This window comes from Canis lupus, chromosome 31 (assembly GCF_048164855.1).
Source record: "Canis lupus baileyi chromosome 31, mCanLup2.hap1, whole genome shotgun sequence".
Lineage (NCBI taxonomy): Eukaryota > Metazoa > Chordata > Mammalia > Carnivora > Canidae > Canis > Canis lupus.
The window spans coordinates 33,794,362-33,812,203 of NC_132868.1; the positions used below are offsets into that span (position 1 = coordinate 33,794,362).

The 17,842-nt window shown below is 35.3% G+C and overlaps 1 protein-coding gene across 15 annotated transcripts in view; it reads right to left on the reverse strand.

The window, feature by feature from the left end:
- Positions 1–17,842, reverse strand: part of ZBBX (zinc finger B-box domain containing) — a 112,192-nt gene that overhangs the window by 8,348 nt on the left and 86,002 nt on the right. For 9 of the 15 annotated variants that reach the window (XR_012022028.1, XR_012022027.1, XM_072807963.1 and 6 more), the window contains 4 exons: positions 16,685–16,989; positions 12,744–12,897; positions 11,851–11,967; positions 5,361–5,618 (listed from right to left, as the gene is read on the reverse strand). Coding sequence is in view for 8 of the 15 variants with exons in the window: in XM_072807963.1 (XP_072664064.1) it covers positions 5,361–5,618; positions 11,851–11,967; positions 12,744–12,897; positions 16,685–16,989 (834 nt within the window). In the remaining 7 variants the exon portion in view is untranslated. The remainder of the gene's footprint in view (positions 1–5,360; positions 5,619–11,850; positions 11,968–12,743; positions 12,898–16,684; positions 16,990–17,842) is intronic. The other 6 variants (XR_012022029.1, XR_012022032.1, XR_012022031.1 and 3 more) reach the window with 3 other exon arrangements.

Below are 17,842 nucleotides of genomic sequence, written 5' to 3' on the forward strand. Positions count from 1 at the left end.
GGGCAACCAAAGAAATAAACAGAAGATTCATTGAGGTGTAGCTGTGTGCTACCACTGCCCACTCACTTCCCTCCTCACTTAATACTCACACCAAACTAGTAACAGGAAAATGAGAGTCATCTAAATCTCACCAATACCACACCAATTTGGAGAAAAGCAGGGGAAGGGGAAGTAAGAATAAATTATTTGAAATATTTTTAAAGCCTGTAAGTACCCACTCTAAGACCTTAGCAGATGAAAGAAAATTACAAAACTGCAGGTGTCCTCATAGGGACAGACAGATTTGAATCCAGGTATAATGAAGTTTAATATAATCAGGAAGACTCGAGAGGCCAGGCCCTTCAACAAAGGAGGATGAGTTCCCCAGTCCTTCAACTATCCTCTCATGCCTCTGTGCTGGCAAGATACAGAAAACAATGCAATAACCAATCCACAAATAGTAGCTCCAAAGAGAAGATTGTCATATCACAGGTGCACAGGTGCATTTTAGGGAAAATGGAATCTCACTAACATCAGAAAAGACAAAGCATGTGAGCAAAGCTACCCACAGTGAGTATAAACGAGGAAGACACAAAGAAAAGACAACAACTATCTATGCAAACTCGAATCCAAGAACCCATAACATGCAAAGAATAATTAAATAAAAGATAAATCTAGTTAGTAGAAAACAGATCAAGATCATAAGAAAATTCCCCATGAGTCCTTTTACTACTAAAAAAATAATGAAAACGACGTTTTAAAAGAGTGTACCACTGTGAGAAGCCAGCCCAACATGGTGGTATAGAAGATTCTGAACTCACCTCCTCCCATGGACCCACTTAATCTACACCTACATACAGAGCAATTCCTTCTGAAGAAGAACTAAGGGCTGAATGAATGGCTTTTGCACAATAAATGAGAAAGCACACAAGGAAGGGTAAGAGATGGAGACACAGTAATGAAGGAAATCCCATCCCCAGAGTGGCAACCTGCAGTGGAGAGGCATATATCACTGAGGGGCCCATGCACAGACTCTTTCATCCTAGGATACAAAGAAAAAATAGTGATTTAAAGGGAAATTGGACTATAAGTAAAGGAAACCTATTAACTAACCATAGAGCGTCTGAAAAGTGGTGGGAACTACTAGAAATCACTCTGGGGGCAGCCCGGGTGGCTCAGCGGTTTAGCACCTGCCTCCAGCCCAGGGCGTGATCCTGGAGACCCAGGATTGAGTCACACGTCAGCCTCCCTGTATGGAGCCTGTTTCTCCCTCTGCCTGTGTCTCTGCCTCTCTCTCTCTCTCATAAATAAATAACATCTTAAAAAAAAAAAAAAAAGGAAAGAAATCACTCTGGGGTTGGAAACACTAACAAATGCCACTTTTTTATGTTCTTCCTCCACCTTGATAGCACAGACAAAAGCAGAAACCAGGTACTATAGTTGACCTGCTAGGGCTGACCCAACAAGCCCCGGGCCCTAGCTTAGAATAGCTCTATCCATTTCTTCAAGACAACCCCAGCATGGTACAACCTGGGCCAATCCCACTCATGGGTACAGAAGGAATGCACTTGAACATAAAAAGACCATATATGACAAATGTAAAGCTAATATTATACTCAATTATGAAAAGCTGAAAACCTTTCCTCTAAGATCAGGGATAAGACAAGGATGCTTACTTTCACCACTTTTATTGAACTTCCATGTTTTGTTCAATATATCCAATATCAGAAGTCCTAGCCACAGCAATTAGGCAAGAAAAAGGGGAAAAAATGGCACCAAAATTGGAAAGAAAGAAGTAAAATCATCAGTATTTGCAGAAGGCATAACATTGTATACAGGAAAACCAAGACTCCACCAGAAAACTGTAAGAACTAATAAATGGATTCAGTAAAGTCACAGGATACAAAATTAACATACAGAAATCAGTTGCATTTCTATACACTACTAATAAGGTATCACAAAGAGAAATCAAGAAAACAGTCCAATTTACAACTGCATCAAAAAGAATAAAATATCTAGAAATAAATTTAAGGAGGTGAAAGACCTATGCTCTAGAAACTATAAAATACTGATGTAAGAAATAGAAAACAACATAAATAAATGGAAATATACAATGCACTCCTGGATTGGAAGAATAAATATTGTTATCATGTCCATTCTTCCCAAAGCAATCCAAAGATCCATTGCAAATTCCATCTAATACCAATGGCATACTTTACAAAGCCAGACCAAAGAATCCTAAAATTTGTATGGAACCAGAAAAGATCCCAGAGAGTCTCTTCAATAAATGGTGCTGGGAAAACTGACAGCTACATACAGAAGAATGAAATTATACCACTGTCTTATACCGGAAATAAAAATGAGAGACTCCTAACTCTGGGAAATGAACTAGGGGTGGTGGAAGGGGAGGTGGGCAGGGGGTGGGGGTGACTGGGTGATGGGCACTGAGGGGGACACCTGATGGGATGAGCACTGGGTGTTATTCTATATGTTGGCAAATTGAACACCAATAAAAAATAAATTTATTAAAAAAATAAAATAAACCAGATCTTAAGAAATAAAAAAATACCAATAAATATAAAAATATTTTTTAAAAAATAAGTTCAAAATGGGTTAAAGGCCTGAGTATCCACCAATATATGAATGGATAAAGATGTGAGATATACAGACACATACAGACACACACACACACACACACACACATCAGAATATTACTGAGCTATTAAAAAAAAAAAGAATGAAATCTTGCCATTTGTAATAATATCGATGGACCTAGAGAATATTATGCTGAGTGAAATAAGTGAGCGAAAAACAATACAGTATAATTTCACTTATATGTGGAATCTTAAAAAATGAACAAATAAACACATAAAACAGAAACAGTTTCATAGATATAGGAAACAAACTGTTGGTTACCAGAGTGGGAAGGAGTGGGGTGGGGGGTGGGGGGTAATGAGCAAAACAGGTGAAGGGGATTAAGAGATACAAAGAGATACAAACTTCCAGTTATAAAATAAATAAGTCATGGGGATATAATGTAAGGGATGTAGTCAATAATATTGTGATAACTGTGTGTGGTGACACATGGTAAGTAGACTTACCATGGGGATTATTTCATAACGTATAAACATACTAATCACTCTTACATACACCTAAAATTAATAGGATATCGTATGTCAATTATACTTCAATGAAAAAATAATTAAAGAGTAAAAACTAATCTCAAAGATCAAACAATAGCATGTCAGACATGAACATTTTTTTTCAATGGTCACCTGTTCCTGGATTGGATTCTGTACCAAAAAAAATTCCCAATTATAATAACACTTTTGAGACAAATTTTAAAAATTAGATATGCACTGTGGATTAGAGAATCCCATTGTATCAATGTTAAATTCCCTGATTTCGATTACTGTACTATGATCCTTGAGAGAATGGCCTTGTACCTGGGTAATACACACTGAACTATTTTTTTGATCAAGAGTCATAATGTTTATAACTTCCTCTCAAATGGTTCACAAGAAGAACAGTATGTGTGTGTGTGTGTGTGTGTGTGTGTGTGTGTATTAATATCCCAGCAGGGAAAAGACAAACAGGTAGTGAACTGGGCAAAGAGTATACAAGAGTTCCTTGTACTTTCTTACATTCTTGTAAATTTTCTATAAATTTGAAATATAGCAAAGTAAAAATTTACCCCCCCAAATCAAAGCAATATGTTTAGAGAGCTAATGTATTAATTTAATCAATTATTTATGAAATCAATCAATAAAGAATGGACTACAACTATAACTGGAAATTAAACTTCCAACACAGAACACAAGCTTAAAATAAAGTAGCAAATGCAAAGGAAAATAAAATCTGGTCAAAATAGTTGAAGAAAATAAAAATAAATACATTGTACAAAGAAGATCCAACATAGACAAAATAGGTTTGTCAGCAGGAGAAAGCCAAATGGAACAGAAAAGCAATTCAAACATACAACAGCAGAAAATTTCTCTGAAAATAAGGAGCGATTTATTCTAGACAGAAAGAAAGCCGTGCACTTTAAGAAATGCTGAATTATTGATATTGAAACACATTCCTGGTCCCGTTATTGAATTTCAAAGATTATGAAAAAGTTCTTCAAATATCTAGTCAGGAAAGAAGCCTGTCACATGCAAGAGAGAGTGAAGTAAAAAAAAAATTAAAAAAATAAATCATCGTGACCTCAGACTACTTTATTTATATCAGACCCAAAAAAGCAAAGAATTAGTATGTACAAGGCTTACAAGTAGAATGACCCCAGGAAATTACCCTCATCTGATTTGCCTTTGAAATATAAAGGAAGCATGCATTCTCAAACATGAAAGAACTCAAGCAATAGAGGCACCCATGAGCGCTACCTGGGGAGAAAACTATTCGACAATTAAATTTAACCAAGCAAAAGTTAAAAGGAATAACTGTGCTAAAGTATTAACTAGCATCAAAACTCAGAGACAGAAGACAGTGGAGAAATCTCTACTAAGTGAAGAGGAAAAAAAAAATTGTGATCCACTAAATTAATCTAGCTAACTTGCCAATCAACTCTAAAGATGAAACAGGCATTCTCAAGAATTCCACAGTCAGCTGGCCCCTATCAAATGCATGAACAACTTTCTGATGAAAATTAAGAGGACTGGTTCCTCTGAGGTCTGTTACTGAACCAGACCCTTGTATGTTCAAGCATATGATTATGATTTGCTAGATTGCAACCACTGAGGTTTAGGAAAGTGAATGCATAAGTATAATTGTCCTTAAACTAGTCTGCCAACCAGCAGCATTGACATTAACTGGGTACTTGTCAGATGCGCAGAATCCTGGGCCCCACCCCAGAATCTGCATTTTAACAAGATTCCCAGGGCATTTGTAAACACACGTTGAAACTTGACAAATACTGCTTTAAAAGTCTAACAGCTCAATTCCCCAAAAAAGATGTTGGGCACTGGCTTACATAAAGCTACAGAGATTAGCCACTCAGCAGGTTTGTAAAAAGGAGAAAACAATTATTTTCTTGTCCATGTGACATTCCTTATGATACATTAACTGTGTATTATGTAGGCTACGGGGATCATCTCTGGTGTGGACATCCATACATTTTATTATTATTATTATTATTATTATTATTATTATTATTATTATTATTATTTTCATACATTTTATTATTATTATTATTATTATTTCATACATTTTATAACATCCTCAGGGTGATGTCAGAGGACATCCAAGGAAACAATTACAACGGTTGGTGGTTAAATAAGGGAAAGGAGAGTCTTGTTTTCTTGGAGTGTGACATGAAAAATCAAGCAGAAGGCAGAGTTAACACTGTCTATAGTAAAAAAAAAAAAAAAAAAAAATAGCATTACCTGCAAGATTTCTCAGCATATTTAATTCTTTTTCCAAACTTTCTAAAGCTTGCTGATCAGCAGTGCCATCTAAGAAAGGCTCGTTGTGGTCAGTAATATCAATATATTCAATTTCTGAAATTTCAGAAGCAGCTCTAGATAATGATCGAGCAGCTGCACTTCTTGATCGAGGATGGGAGGAGCCAAGGCAGCTGGAACTTTTTTTAACAGAGCTGGAAAGGGGTAAATTTGCTGTTGAAGGTCTCTGCGGTATCTGGCCTAAAATGAAAAATAAACAATTTTTAAATCAACTTATTTAAAAAAATTGTGAATGAATGTTTAAAGATACAAAATACTAGCCCCCTAAACCTAGAGCAGTTAATGTCGTGCAACAGAGTTTAAGAGAAAGTAGATTTCAGATTATCATGCATTCTGGTTTACTACAACGTTTTAATCTCAAATTACATTCCCTATACCATAAAGGACACTTCCAGGTTATTTTTTTCCTACATTCTACATTTCTACATTCAGAAAAAGACAAGCTAATTTTAATATTAACTAAAGTAAAACATCTATAAACCAAGTTAATTCCAGAACAATTCAATGTCTAAACTTTTTTCCCCCAATGTCCAATCTTATAATCTATTCCATAACCATCCCAAACTGTGTTGTGTTCCTTAAATTCTAGGATAACTGTATGGTACCACTTCCTAGTGAATTTTATTTGATGCTGTATAGCATTCTTCTATTAAAATAAATATAAAGACAAAATATAGTATGCACAATCTTTTAGAAAAACACAGGCTTCGAAAAAATTGAGATCATATTTATAATTTTCCCAAATATGAGTTCACTTTCTGCTGCTTTATTAGGGCACTTCAGTGGAAAAGTTCCAGAAACATAGACCTAACTCAGGTTATTACTTTGTTATATAAAGACAGCCACAACTTTGTCTTGGCCCATTTCAAGGTTGATTTAGTTGGTTTCTTCAACATGTATGTTTTTTTCATAGTAGGAAAAAAATCCCTTCAAAATCTTACACTAACACAAAATAACTATATCTATCTATCTATCTATGGATACATATATCTATCTTTTGGTACTGCTCACAAGATTCCTTAATGAAGGCCAAGGGAATATTCAAAGCACAAAATTAGAAATTCATAGTGCAGGTATATTTTATTTTATTTTTTTATTTTTTTAGTACAGGTATATTTTAATATGTACTAAATTATTCTTGTTTTAGATAAATATATTTATATTAAATATAAATAATTTATAAGATAATCTCGTATTCCCTTAACACAAATTGGCTTTGTGCAAAATATTAGATACATTAATGTGCTATTTTTGATATCATGAAAATCATATTTAAACATACGCCATTATAATATTATGCCCACCCAACTCGAAGGAAACTGTGAGATTCAGTAAAGTAACTACAGGTAGTTGTCTTGTATTAAACATTTAATGACTACTGGGTTTGTCCTTTTTTTCAACTTAAAAATCTACTTTGATTGTAACTAGTACCCTAAGAAACATCCTAATGCAGTATGTAATTATTTAAGCAATTAAAACTGACGAAGGTAAGTCCCAAAGGGCACCAGTTTTAATGAACATTTCAGAAATCAATTTTGAAAACATTTTTTGTTGGAATGAAATTATGAATAAATTAAAATAAGATTCTGACCTTTTTGTCTATGTGCACAGAGACAATTAGAAAGAAAAATTATTGACAAAAATGTGTCTATGTTTTAGGACATATAAATGTAAATATCCCTATGGATTTCTTTAATGACTCGAATTTGGAAATAATTCCCCCCTTTACCTGTAATACACAAAAGTACATCAGATATAAAATATTCAAATACATAAAAATACATAATACACAAAAAAGCAACCTTGCCATTCCTACATAGTAAGGCTGTGGTCGGAACAGCCATCGTGGAAGCACAGGTCAAGGAGTCTAATAGAAATTCAACTGTATGAATGGAAACTTCTGTATCTATGCGGAAAATGATACCCTCCCATTTCTATTGTGCTATGTCCCAGTGAAGCAAAACTCCGAGTAATGCAGAACTCTGATTAAAATAAAACAAGTGGAAGGTGTTATGAGGAAGAACTGGACGTCTGCCAACACAGGCAAATATGAGTTGAGAAAAATTTAACATAATATAGATGCCCTTCAGAAGATTCAGAAAAGCAAAAACACTTGCCAAACTCTTGTGACAACATCTGGTTGCCACAGTATTAGAGGTTAATTGATCCCAATCCCAACTGAGAAAAAAAAAAAAGTATACTTGGGGGTGGGGCAGATGTATGCTCAGCACGCAGCAAACAGATAGATCATCTTTTTTATTGAAAATATATGTAAAGTGTAATTTAAAGTACCTAAAACATAGAAAGAGACAGAAGATGCTTCAGTCTGGTCCTTCATCTTATTTATTTATTTTGTTTATTTAGGTGAATATATCATTCTCTCTATAAGCTTATTAATGTAGAAGCTCATTAATGTTATTGGTGGGGTTAAGATGTGAAACACCACTAAGACTGACACTAATGAAGAATTCCATGATCAAAGGGAGCATTTCATAATTTTTTAAAAGTCCAGTTTGTAAGATTATAAGCATAAGAAATTCCTTTTGGAGTAACTTGTGCCACTACTGGCAGTGTAATCTTAGGAAATTACAGATTAGCTTTGACCATAGTTATACTCTAAAAATAACTAAAGAAATTGTCCTTGGTATTAGCTAAAAAATATATGCCTTATGACTACTGAGACCATATCATATATTGGTAAGATAAAAGAGAAGGGCGCTTTCTGCTTTATTAGTGGGCGTAAGAATGCTGACAAGGATATGAAAGTATGAATCACTCACTGAATAGTACTTAGTACAATAATTTTTATTGCTGGTCTAAATAAAAACATTAGAACTGGACGAAACATCAGTAGAGCAACATGCTTTTTGCACAATGTTTCAATAACAAATAACATCTGAACAAAGGAGCCACTATTTTATTCCTGAATAAAGGTTGCAAAACATCATTGTCTTGAGATTCTTGTTCTACTTTGTAAATTACTAAGCATTTATACATAAAAAATAAAAATGTATTTTCTAAGTGTTCTGAAGATACATATGAACATTTTATTTAGCAGCATAGGGTTAGTAGAAAGAAGGCTAAAGTGGGAAGTACTCCACCAGATTAGAAATCACCCTGTGACCTGAGACATTCATATTCATATTTCACCTACAAAATTTAGGAGTAATTTAGTAGCTGAACAGATTGGTATCTTAAATCCCTTCCAACTCTGAGAGCTTATGAATTGAAATACCCAATACAATTAGATTATAAAATCATTTGTCAAATTCTAAAACTCCCAGGCACTGTGTCAGGATCAGGGTACTCAAAAGTGAATGGGACATGGCCCCTACCCTCAATGTACTCCAAACTAACCCACAGTCCTGCTCTCCCGCTTCACTCCTTTAGACATGCTTGCTAGGTGCTGACAAGATGCCAGGCTGTGTTCCATCACTGAGGACACAACAAAGAAGAGGACAGGCTAGGTCCTTGCTTGCTTTCCAACCAAGTGTAGGATGAGCAGAAAATAAACAAGTAAAATAATATCATCTAGTAATAGGTTATAGGAGAGGGACAAAAAAAAAAAGGTAAATGTGATTGGGGGGTCTCAAGAGGCTAGCACTAGGTAGGGTGGTTTCAGAAGGCCTCTACGGAGGTAGCAGCTGGGCTGAGATGGATAAATTGGAAAGAATCAATCATATGAAAAGGGTATGAAGAGGGAGAAAGAGGCTACAGATCATCCCAGGATAGATGGAAGAGCAAATTCTAAAGGTAACAAGCAAAAGAGAGTGTGTGGCCTGTGCAACAACAACAACAACAACAAAAAGCCAGCATAGCTGCACCCTGGGAGAGGATGCAGTTGGGCCAGGCCAGGCCAACTCAGTACTGCTGTGTGATGTCTGGTAAGAAATATTTTTTTTTCTTCCTTCTATAAGAAGCTATAAAATGCTTTTAAGCAGGAGATTGGTAAGATGCAATTTATGTTTTAAGTTTACAGAAAATATGATTAGTTCCCTGTGAACTAACTATACACGATTTTATGACTCTAGAAACAATTCACTCACTGACTATGAACAGTAGGATTTGATGGAAATTGGTTATAGAAACTTGCTTCAGAAAAGGCAAAAAGTGAAACTGAGAGACAAATGAGAGATGATGGACAAGTGGCTTGGGCTCATCTTGGGCAATAAAGGTAGAGGTGGTCAGATTTGGGATCAATATTCGAGCTGAGATCAGCAGGCTCCAGGGATGACTCGGCTGTGGTGGCTAAGAAAGAGGCAAGATGGATCCTGGTTTAAAGACTTACCGATGTTTGCATGGTTGTGCACAGATAGGAAGACAGGGTGGGGGAGCAGGAGGTTTGGGCAGGGGTTGGGGATGATCAATGGGCTTCCTGCTACACACACAGCTGCATTTCATAGCTATTGTGTTTTTACAGTCAGAAACTTAAAAATCCTCCTGAAGAATTCCTTTAGATATTAGCATCAGTTCAGAATATTAGATTTTGATAACTTGAGGCACAGTCAGAAAATTATTTTTATTTCAGGCTATGGCTTCTGTTCAGAAAGTCATTTCCCTCTGCCCCTAACTGGTAAATCGTATTAATTCTTTAAGACCCAGCTGAAATGTCACTTGGCTCTAACACCTTGGTGATCTACACTTCTCAATGGCAAAGCAATCACTTTACCATCTCCGTTTCTAAAAAAGACTGCACATGTACCTACCTCTATTATAACTGATCACATGTGCTACTATTGTCAGTCACCAAAAGTATGTTACTCACAGTCCTTTTATAGAATGTTTACTTTATTTGGGGTAATTTATGTGTTTACGTATCTATACAGCAGTTTTCCCTAGGTATGATTTTTGGATGGTCTATAGCAGCATAACATGAAATTATTGATAAAATAAATGCAAATTCCTAGACCCTATCTCAGCTTTAATAAATAGGAATCTTAAGAGTGAAGTAGAGAAATTCCCATTACAACAGGTTTCCCACGTGAATGCGGTCATACAAAGGTTTGAAAACCTTTATACCAGACTAAGCTCTTGGAATAGGTGGACAAGGGTTTATTTTGTATCACCAGTGTCTGGCGGTGCCTGGCCTACAGTAGATGTTCCTACACATGTTTTTTATAGTAAATTATTGATTTCAACTGGTCACTCCAAATTGATTCTTAAAAGCATTTGGCTACTTATTCATAAATATCTGTCTCAGTAACAAATTTCTCATAGCATGCATGGGAATTTCTTTTCAGCAATATATGGTAACTTAAAACAGTTCTCAGAAGGAAGCAACCAGGAGTTTTGAAGCTGCTTGAGACTTTGATGTAAGAATAGGTACCTAACTATAGAGCCAAAAAACACTGATCATAAAAGGATGGTTTTTACACTAAAAAGGCATTCTAAATCTGACAGATTCTCAACATAAATGCATATGAAAGGGATCTCAGCTAGCCAAGGAGTTTTAATCATAGGATTTAGAGCAAGAGAGACACATAAATTTTGCACATTTTGATAAACCATAGGTAATTAAATCTCTGGCTTACAGATAGCCCTCAGATGAAGGCAAATAACCCCTTTTGGTAAGCGTTCCTCCTAAACCTGTGAGCTTCCGGAGATCAGGGAACATGACTTAATGCAACTCTTTTCCTTCAGAACCCCAGCATCATGCCGACATACTCAACACATGTCTGTTGAACTGCCTTAATTCCTCAATCATCTACAGCAACTTCCCGTGAAATTCAGCATAAAGGAAATTTACTGTAGCAAGTGTTACTGGATAATAATAATGACCTAAAATAAAACTACTGGTTTTAATGATGTCAAAATTCTATGCATAATCTCTCTAGGAAAATACTACAGTGAGATTCAACATGTCAAAAGACTTAACCTATAGACAATCTTATAATTATTTTGGTTAGAGAATGAAGTTAATGAATTTAAATGGAGATTTTAGGGTTAACACAATTGGCACTGGATGTAGAACAGAGGTGTCTCAACCATGGCTACAAGCAGCAATCCTAACCTAAACCATTCCTTCCACAAATGGCTATGTCTGATCACAATTTGAACCAAGTGGATGACATGAAAAATCTAGTACAAATGCACTGTTTCCTGAGAGTGTAATAAAACGATCTTTTATGAGATCGTTTAAAATATATACCATACCCTGAGCTACATTAAAAAAAAAAAAACTTTCACTAATACAATGTTGTAAAAATAACTAAGACTTAACTCATGTTTTTGAGAAAAATATGACTAAACTTGGTTTTGGAGAAAAATGTCAGGTAACCTATTAAAATCTGAAAAAGTTCATATTATGAAACTGCAAAAACTAATTTTCAGGTACCTAGTAAACTGCTCAGAGACAAACTAAAAAACACAGTGAGTCATCAGTACGGCGCTGTGGCCTTTCAGCTGATCTTACCCATCTTCTGCTCTGTTCTACTCACTGATGGGTTCTGGGCACTCTGCAGAACACCCAAGGCAACTGCATTATCAGCAAATGCACTTACGCTATGGTCTGGCATCCACTCTCCATCTCCTGAAATGGAAAAATGGTAAACTAATTTAAACCTTAAAAAGGAGAGAAATCCATGTTACTGCTTTATTTATTGTCTTACTGGATAATGTTTAGCTAGATAAGGACCACTTATAATGGTGAGGTATATATTACAAAAGACAAAAATCTCATGATTATACGTAAGAAAAGCATTAGATTTGCATAGCATGATAAAAAGAAATAAGTAAACTCTGAATTGCAAAGATATTACGGCACACATCTGAATAAAAACAAATATTTTTTTCAAATATATAATATAACACAAAGTATAATAGTCTGTATGTGAATACACACATCTGAATACATAGGAGTCCTGAGAATATAGGTGACAGCATGACCTAACTTTCAGAAGGAAATTACAGCTATATCTCAAAAATCTCACAGATCCTGAGAATCTGAGATTTGCTTTTAAGATGGTATTTAAGAATCATCATGCGCTACTTACCAGTTAATTAAGTGATTCAAAGAATTTCTGCCACAATTTAGTAAAGGCTACATTTCTAAATTCTAAAAATAATCTCGCCTCAGTCTCATTACAGTTATGTTCTCTCACATTCTGAGAGTGTCCTCAAATATAAATATATGGCCACTCACACAGGGTTAAAAATTTCAGCTGAAGAAGAAGAAAATGACTTTATTCATTGAACAGAATTCCCCAGTATTTCCTAAAATGAGAGGATGAAGTATTTAAAAAAACAAAAATGCCAGAAAATTGTTAGGTTGGCTCACAGGCCATCTGACTTTGTGTCTGAATTTACCTGCAATTGTAATCCTAGTACTGGAATAGCTGCATTCTAAGCTATGAGAAGGAAGTAAGTTGAGTCTTTCATTGTTATCAAAAACAAAGAATCTTTCGAGTCCTTGATATTGTTCAGTTATAGGCTTACTTCTGAGGGCTATTTCTTGTAACAACTAGGAAACAAAATATTCAACAAAATTAAGTTTATTTTATCTCATCAAAACAAAGCAGCACATTCATTCATTGAGCACCTATTATGTTCTTGGCACTCATTCTGCCCTCATCAAATTTAGGTTCTAATGGCGAAGACATAGACGATAACCCAACACTTATATATAGTAAGATTAGAAAAACATATAAACTACAATTATAGTAACTATCCAAAAGTTGCCATTGATTCGAGGAGGATGGAAGTTCACCAAACAAGAAGTTCTCCTTTCTCCCTTCTTTTATTTTCTTCCCTTCAGTGTCTTTGCATATGAGTTACTCTGGAAAACAGAGTCTCCCTTATGTGCTGTGCTTTTGAGTTAGTACCTTTGCCGATACATAAACTAATTTCAAAGTTGAAAACAGAATACCAAGGAGAATAAATGTGGTCATAGACAAAACCCAAGTTAACAAAATACTCATCATGAAGCAAATATACATGTAATAAATTGAGGCAAGAGCAAACTATGTGATTTGAGAAGTTCATAATGATTAGAAACTAGCAGGCCTAGGTTCGGGCTGATTTCAAGGCTAGGTTTATATCCCCACCTTCTGAATTCATTTTGCCATATGCTTTCATCCTAGGAAAGAATATGAATGGGATTAAAATATAATGAGTCTAGTAAGAAAGAACCAGATTAGAGATTCAGAAGTGAGAGCTCTAGATGGGCTTAAGACACAATCAGAGTGCTCTCAGCATTTAACAGTTCCCTAATGGATTGAATTAATACCCAAATGCAGTCTGTTTCAAGGCACTAAATAAACACAAAACTTATTATAACTCAATTCAAATTTATGTCATATAAATGATAAAATGTTACAAAATAAAGCTAGTGACCGATAAAGCACCTCCTTCAAAGACAAGTCCAAGTTGGCTCTACTCAGGGCATCTTCACTGGCTGTCACAGACACGGATTATCAATTTACAGCACCTCCTCAGTTCTAGTGAAGCTCTTATGTGGATTAGACAACTGCGGATCTGGAACTTGTTTTTTTTTTTTTTTTTTTAGGTGTCAGTTGAGAGATAAGAACAAAGAAGGTGGGTTGGTTTGTTTCCCAAAGTTAACTGCTGGTGGTCTCAGATCCAAAATCAAGAGTCCCTAACTAGTCCATGGTCCTCCTGGCACCTGACCCTACCCCACTGCGGCTGCTCTACAGCTTGGTACTTAATTTCATAGTCTCCACCTTGATAAAGGACTCAGTTTCTGAAAACTGAAGTGTAAAATGAACTATTGTGCACTCAAGTGAAAGTCAAGTAATTCTACTGCTAAAAATTGCCCCTACTGCTCACTTTTAAATTTTCTACTGCAGCAAAATAGATCTTTAAGTAGCCTCTGCTCAAGGAATGACTTCCACTAGAACAGGAGGAGAATAAAGACAGTTCAGGTCTAGTCATCACGGATGAAAACAGAGTAGATTCTATAAAGCACCATTCTCTATGGCATAACCTCTTACCATTTTTTTTACAGTAGTAGTATAAGGAATCAAAATATGGTTAGTAGATTTGTAACATTTCAATTTTTATTATGAAATACTTTAGATGTGTAGATATGTATTACATATAACATGACTTGATCACACAATTGAGTATCAATAATTTAAAATATTTGCTTCAGGGGGCCTGGTTGAACATCTGACTCTCAGTTTTGGCTCAGGTCATGATGTCATGATGTAGCAGGATCAAGCCCTGTGTCGAGATCCATGCTCAGTGTGGACTGTGCTTCAGATTCTCTCTCTCTCTCTGCCCCTCCCCCCATATAAATAAAAATCTTTAAAAAAATATCTGCTTCAGATATCCATACCAAAAAAAAATTAGTCTTTAGAGCTAATTTTATTATTGTACTGAAGTGGACATAGTCTACTCCAATGCATATTTTGATTATTAATATATCTAAATGTGTCCATAAAAAGTTATAATTGGCTTGAATATTTCCAAAAATACTGACCTATCTCTATGTGTCCTTTTACGTTTAAATTTTCACGTCATATTTTTTTTTTTTGAGATGTATCCATATAAGTAAAAATAGTTCTATTTCAATCATTTTAGCTGCTAGATTGCCTTCCATTATGCAAATTACAGATTACATATCCGTGAGTTCTGGCCAAATGTTTTGTATTAGGTTACAGAAGAGAATATCTCCTCCTTGGGCACAGGTCAAGCAGGTTTGCACCCAGTATAAACGAATTGGGGCCCATATGCTCAGAATTCTCCTCCCATAATACGACACTGAATGTGTAGGTTGTCACACAGCCTTCTTCATAATGCCATATGGAAATTGGAAAATTAGAGTTCTGTTTGCAGAAATTCATTCTGTGATTGTTTTCTTCACTGAGAGGAAGAAGAGTTCATCTGCAATGAGGCTTTGTTTTTGAGATCTATTATCAGCTAAATTGTAAGAATGCCTTCTAGAAGGGATTGGATTTCTTCTGGCAGACACATTAAGGTATCAACAGATATGGATTAAAATTAATGTGAATTTGGGACACCTGAGTGGCTCATTCGGTTAAGCATCTGCCTTTGGCTCATCATGATCCCAGGGTCCCAGAATGGAGCCCCATTTCAGGGGGCTCCCTCCTCAATGGGGAGCCTGCTTCTCCCTCTGCCTCTGCCTGCAGCTTCCCCTGCTTGTTCTCTCTCATTTTCTCTCTCTGTCAAATAAATGAATAAAATCTTAATACATATATATATACATATATATATATGTATATATATATATATATAAATTTGTTTGCTTGGAGTTTCTAGGCAAGAAACGTGTATTTAAACTATAAACCTATGTTACATGAAAGCCCAAGTTTTCCATTTTTCAGGTAATATATTTTATTGAGCTGGCCCAGATCCTCTGCAGAAACCAGTTTCTCTTTATCTTGTTGTATCTGTGAATGTGTCTCCCAGGATATTCCTTTAGTGACTGAGAAGACGTCTTAGGGAACAAGTTTCTACAAAGGTCTCAGTTCCAATTTTGCACTTCAAAAAGGAAGAAGACCCATCACAAAGTGGGCACAAATCCAGTTCCCCAAGCAGAAGTAGTAGCGGCTCAAAATCCATTCTTCTATGTTTTTGGTCCCACCTTCACCTTAGGCACCAAGGAGATTCATTTTGAATGACTTTGAAGGGCTGTTAAAATATTTGCCTTGCCTAATTTCCAAAAAATGTATTAGGTAATCATGATTACCTAAGATTTTTAATATATAGAACAGAGATTCAAATATACTTTCAAAACTTGGCATTAACGCAACAATGAGCTACTTTACTTTTTCTCTAAGATGAAATGAAAACTATACCCTATCTCTTTATTAGCCATGTTTCTGAAGGAATTGCCTTTAAAACCTTATACTTACATTAAGCCACAAAGACTGGTTCTATCTACATATCTGCACTTATTTCATTTTAACCAGTGGCTATACAGTAAAAAGCTAGAAAGGATTTATTATATTAAATTATTCATAATAATAAATTTCATTTAGAAAAGTAACAGCTCTCTTACCATGGTACATGAGGTGGGCCTTAAAGTGTTATTTGTCACAGAAAACCGTTTGTTATAATGGCATTTACCATATTAGAATTTGTCCTGTAGGTCATTAACATTCTTTCCTATATGAGTCATTCTGCTACCATCTCATGATAATATAAAGTAGCACATTTTAACTTCAATAGGTAGTAATATTTAAGAATATATTATGTCAATATAAAATTTTTCTGTGACATTTCTTATAAAAATTTTAATATAATCAACATAATGAGAGATTTACCAGTGGTGACTCTGTAGTTTTAGAATCTTCAAAGTTTGGCCTCTCATGCAGATTGCTAAATTCCAAGGATTCTTTGATGTCCTCAGATAATTGCTCCTTAATGGAAGGTTTTTCTAAATCTATACTTGGCAAAGAATCCTTGCTCTCAAGTGATACACAGGAATCATCAGACTTTTGATTGCTTTTCATATCTATCGTTTTCTCCTTGAAATTTCTTTCAAAAAAGCTGCTTTCCCCTAACTTCTCAGTGGCAGGAAAATAAACATCAGGATCCACGATGGTGTCAAATTTTGCATTTGAAGCTCCTGGTGTTGAAAACAATCATTTACAAAAGTTAAATAAAGTTGATAAAACTGTCAATAAGCCAACACTTCTGTGGTGTAAACCTTTGTCAATAAGCACTATTTTATCAACATTTCTTTACTGAGATCTCAGTGTTAAAATACTTTCACTCTGCTTATGTTTTAAATGATAATCATGATTTACTGATGTATTCAGACCTTAATGAGTTAGACTAATGGAAGGAGGTAAGATTTTATTTTGTAATGAAATCTCAAAATTGATGCACATTTTTATTTCAGCCTGTGGGTCAATTCTCACTTTCCTACATTCTCTCCTGCTCAAGTTTTACAATGGCAATTTATGAAAAATAATGCAGAGAGAACCGTATTTTCACATTTTGCCTCTTTTTCTTAGCATGCCTAGTGATGAGGTGAGGGCAAGGGGAAATCTGCAGATGAAAGAACAGTACCAGTTAGGGGCACAGAAAATGTTTAAGCTGGGACACCTGCCTCTGGAAAGCTACAAAATGAGCAAGATTATATTAGTCACCACCTCATTATGTCTGCTTTAAATAAATGAGTTGCTTTAGATCATTGGTTTTCAACCTGGGTGCACAATGGAATCATCCGAAGGTACTCTTTAAAACTGTCAGTGGATGAGCCTGACCCAAACCAATTAAATCAGATGCTGGGAATGGGTTTCAAGCACTGTTTTTTTCCACCTCCCTCCACCAAGTTCTCCAGGTGATTATAATGTGCAGCCAGATTGTGAAATATTGGTCTAAATTTTGTGAAGAATAAAAATTCTTTAACAATTTTTGCACCATATTGCAATCATTTTAAATAAACATATGTATATCATTATCCAGATTGAATA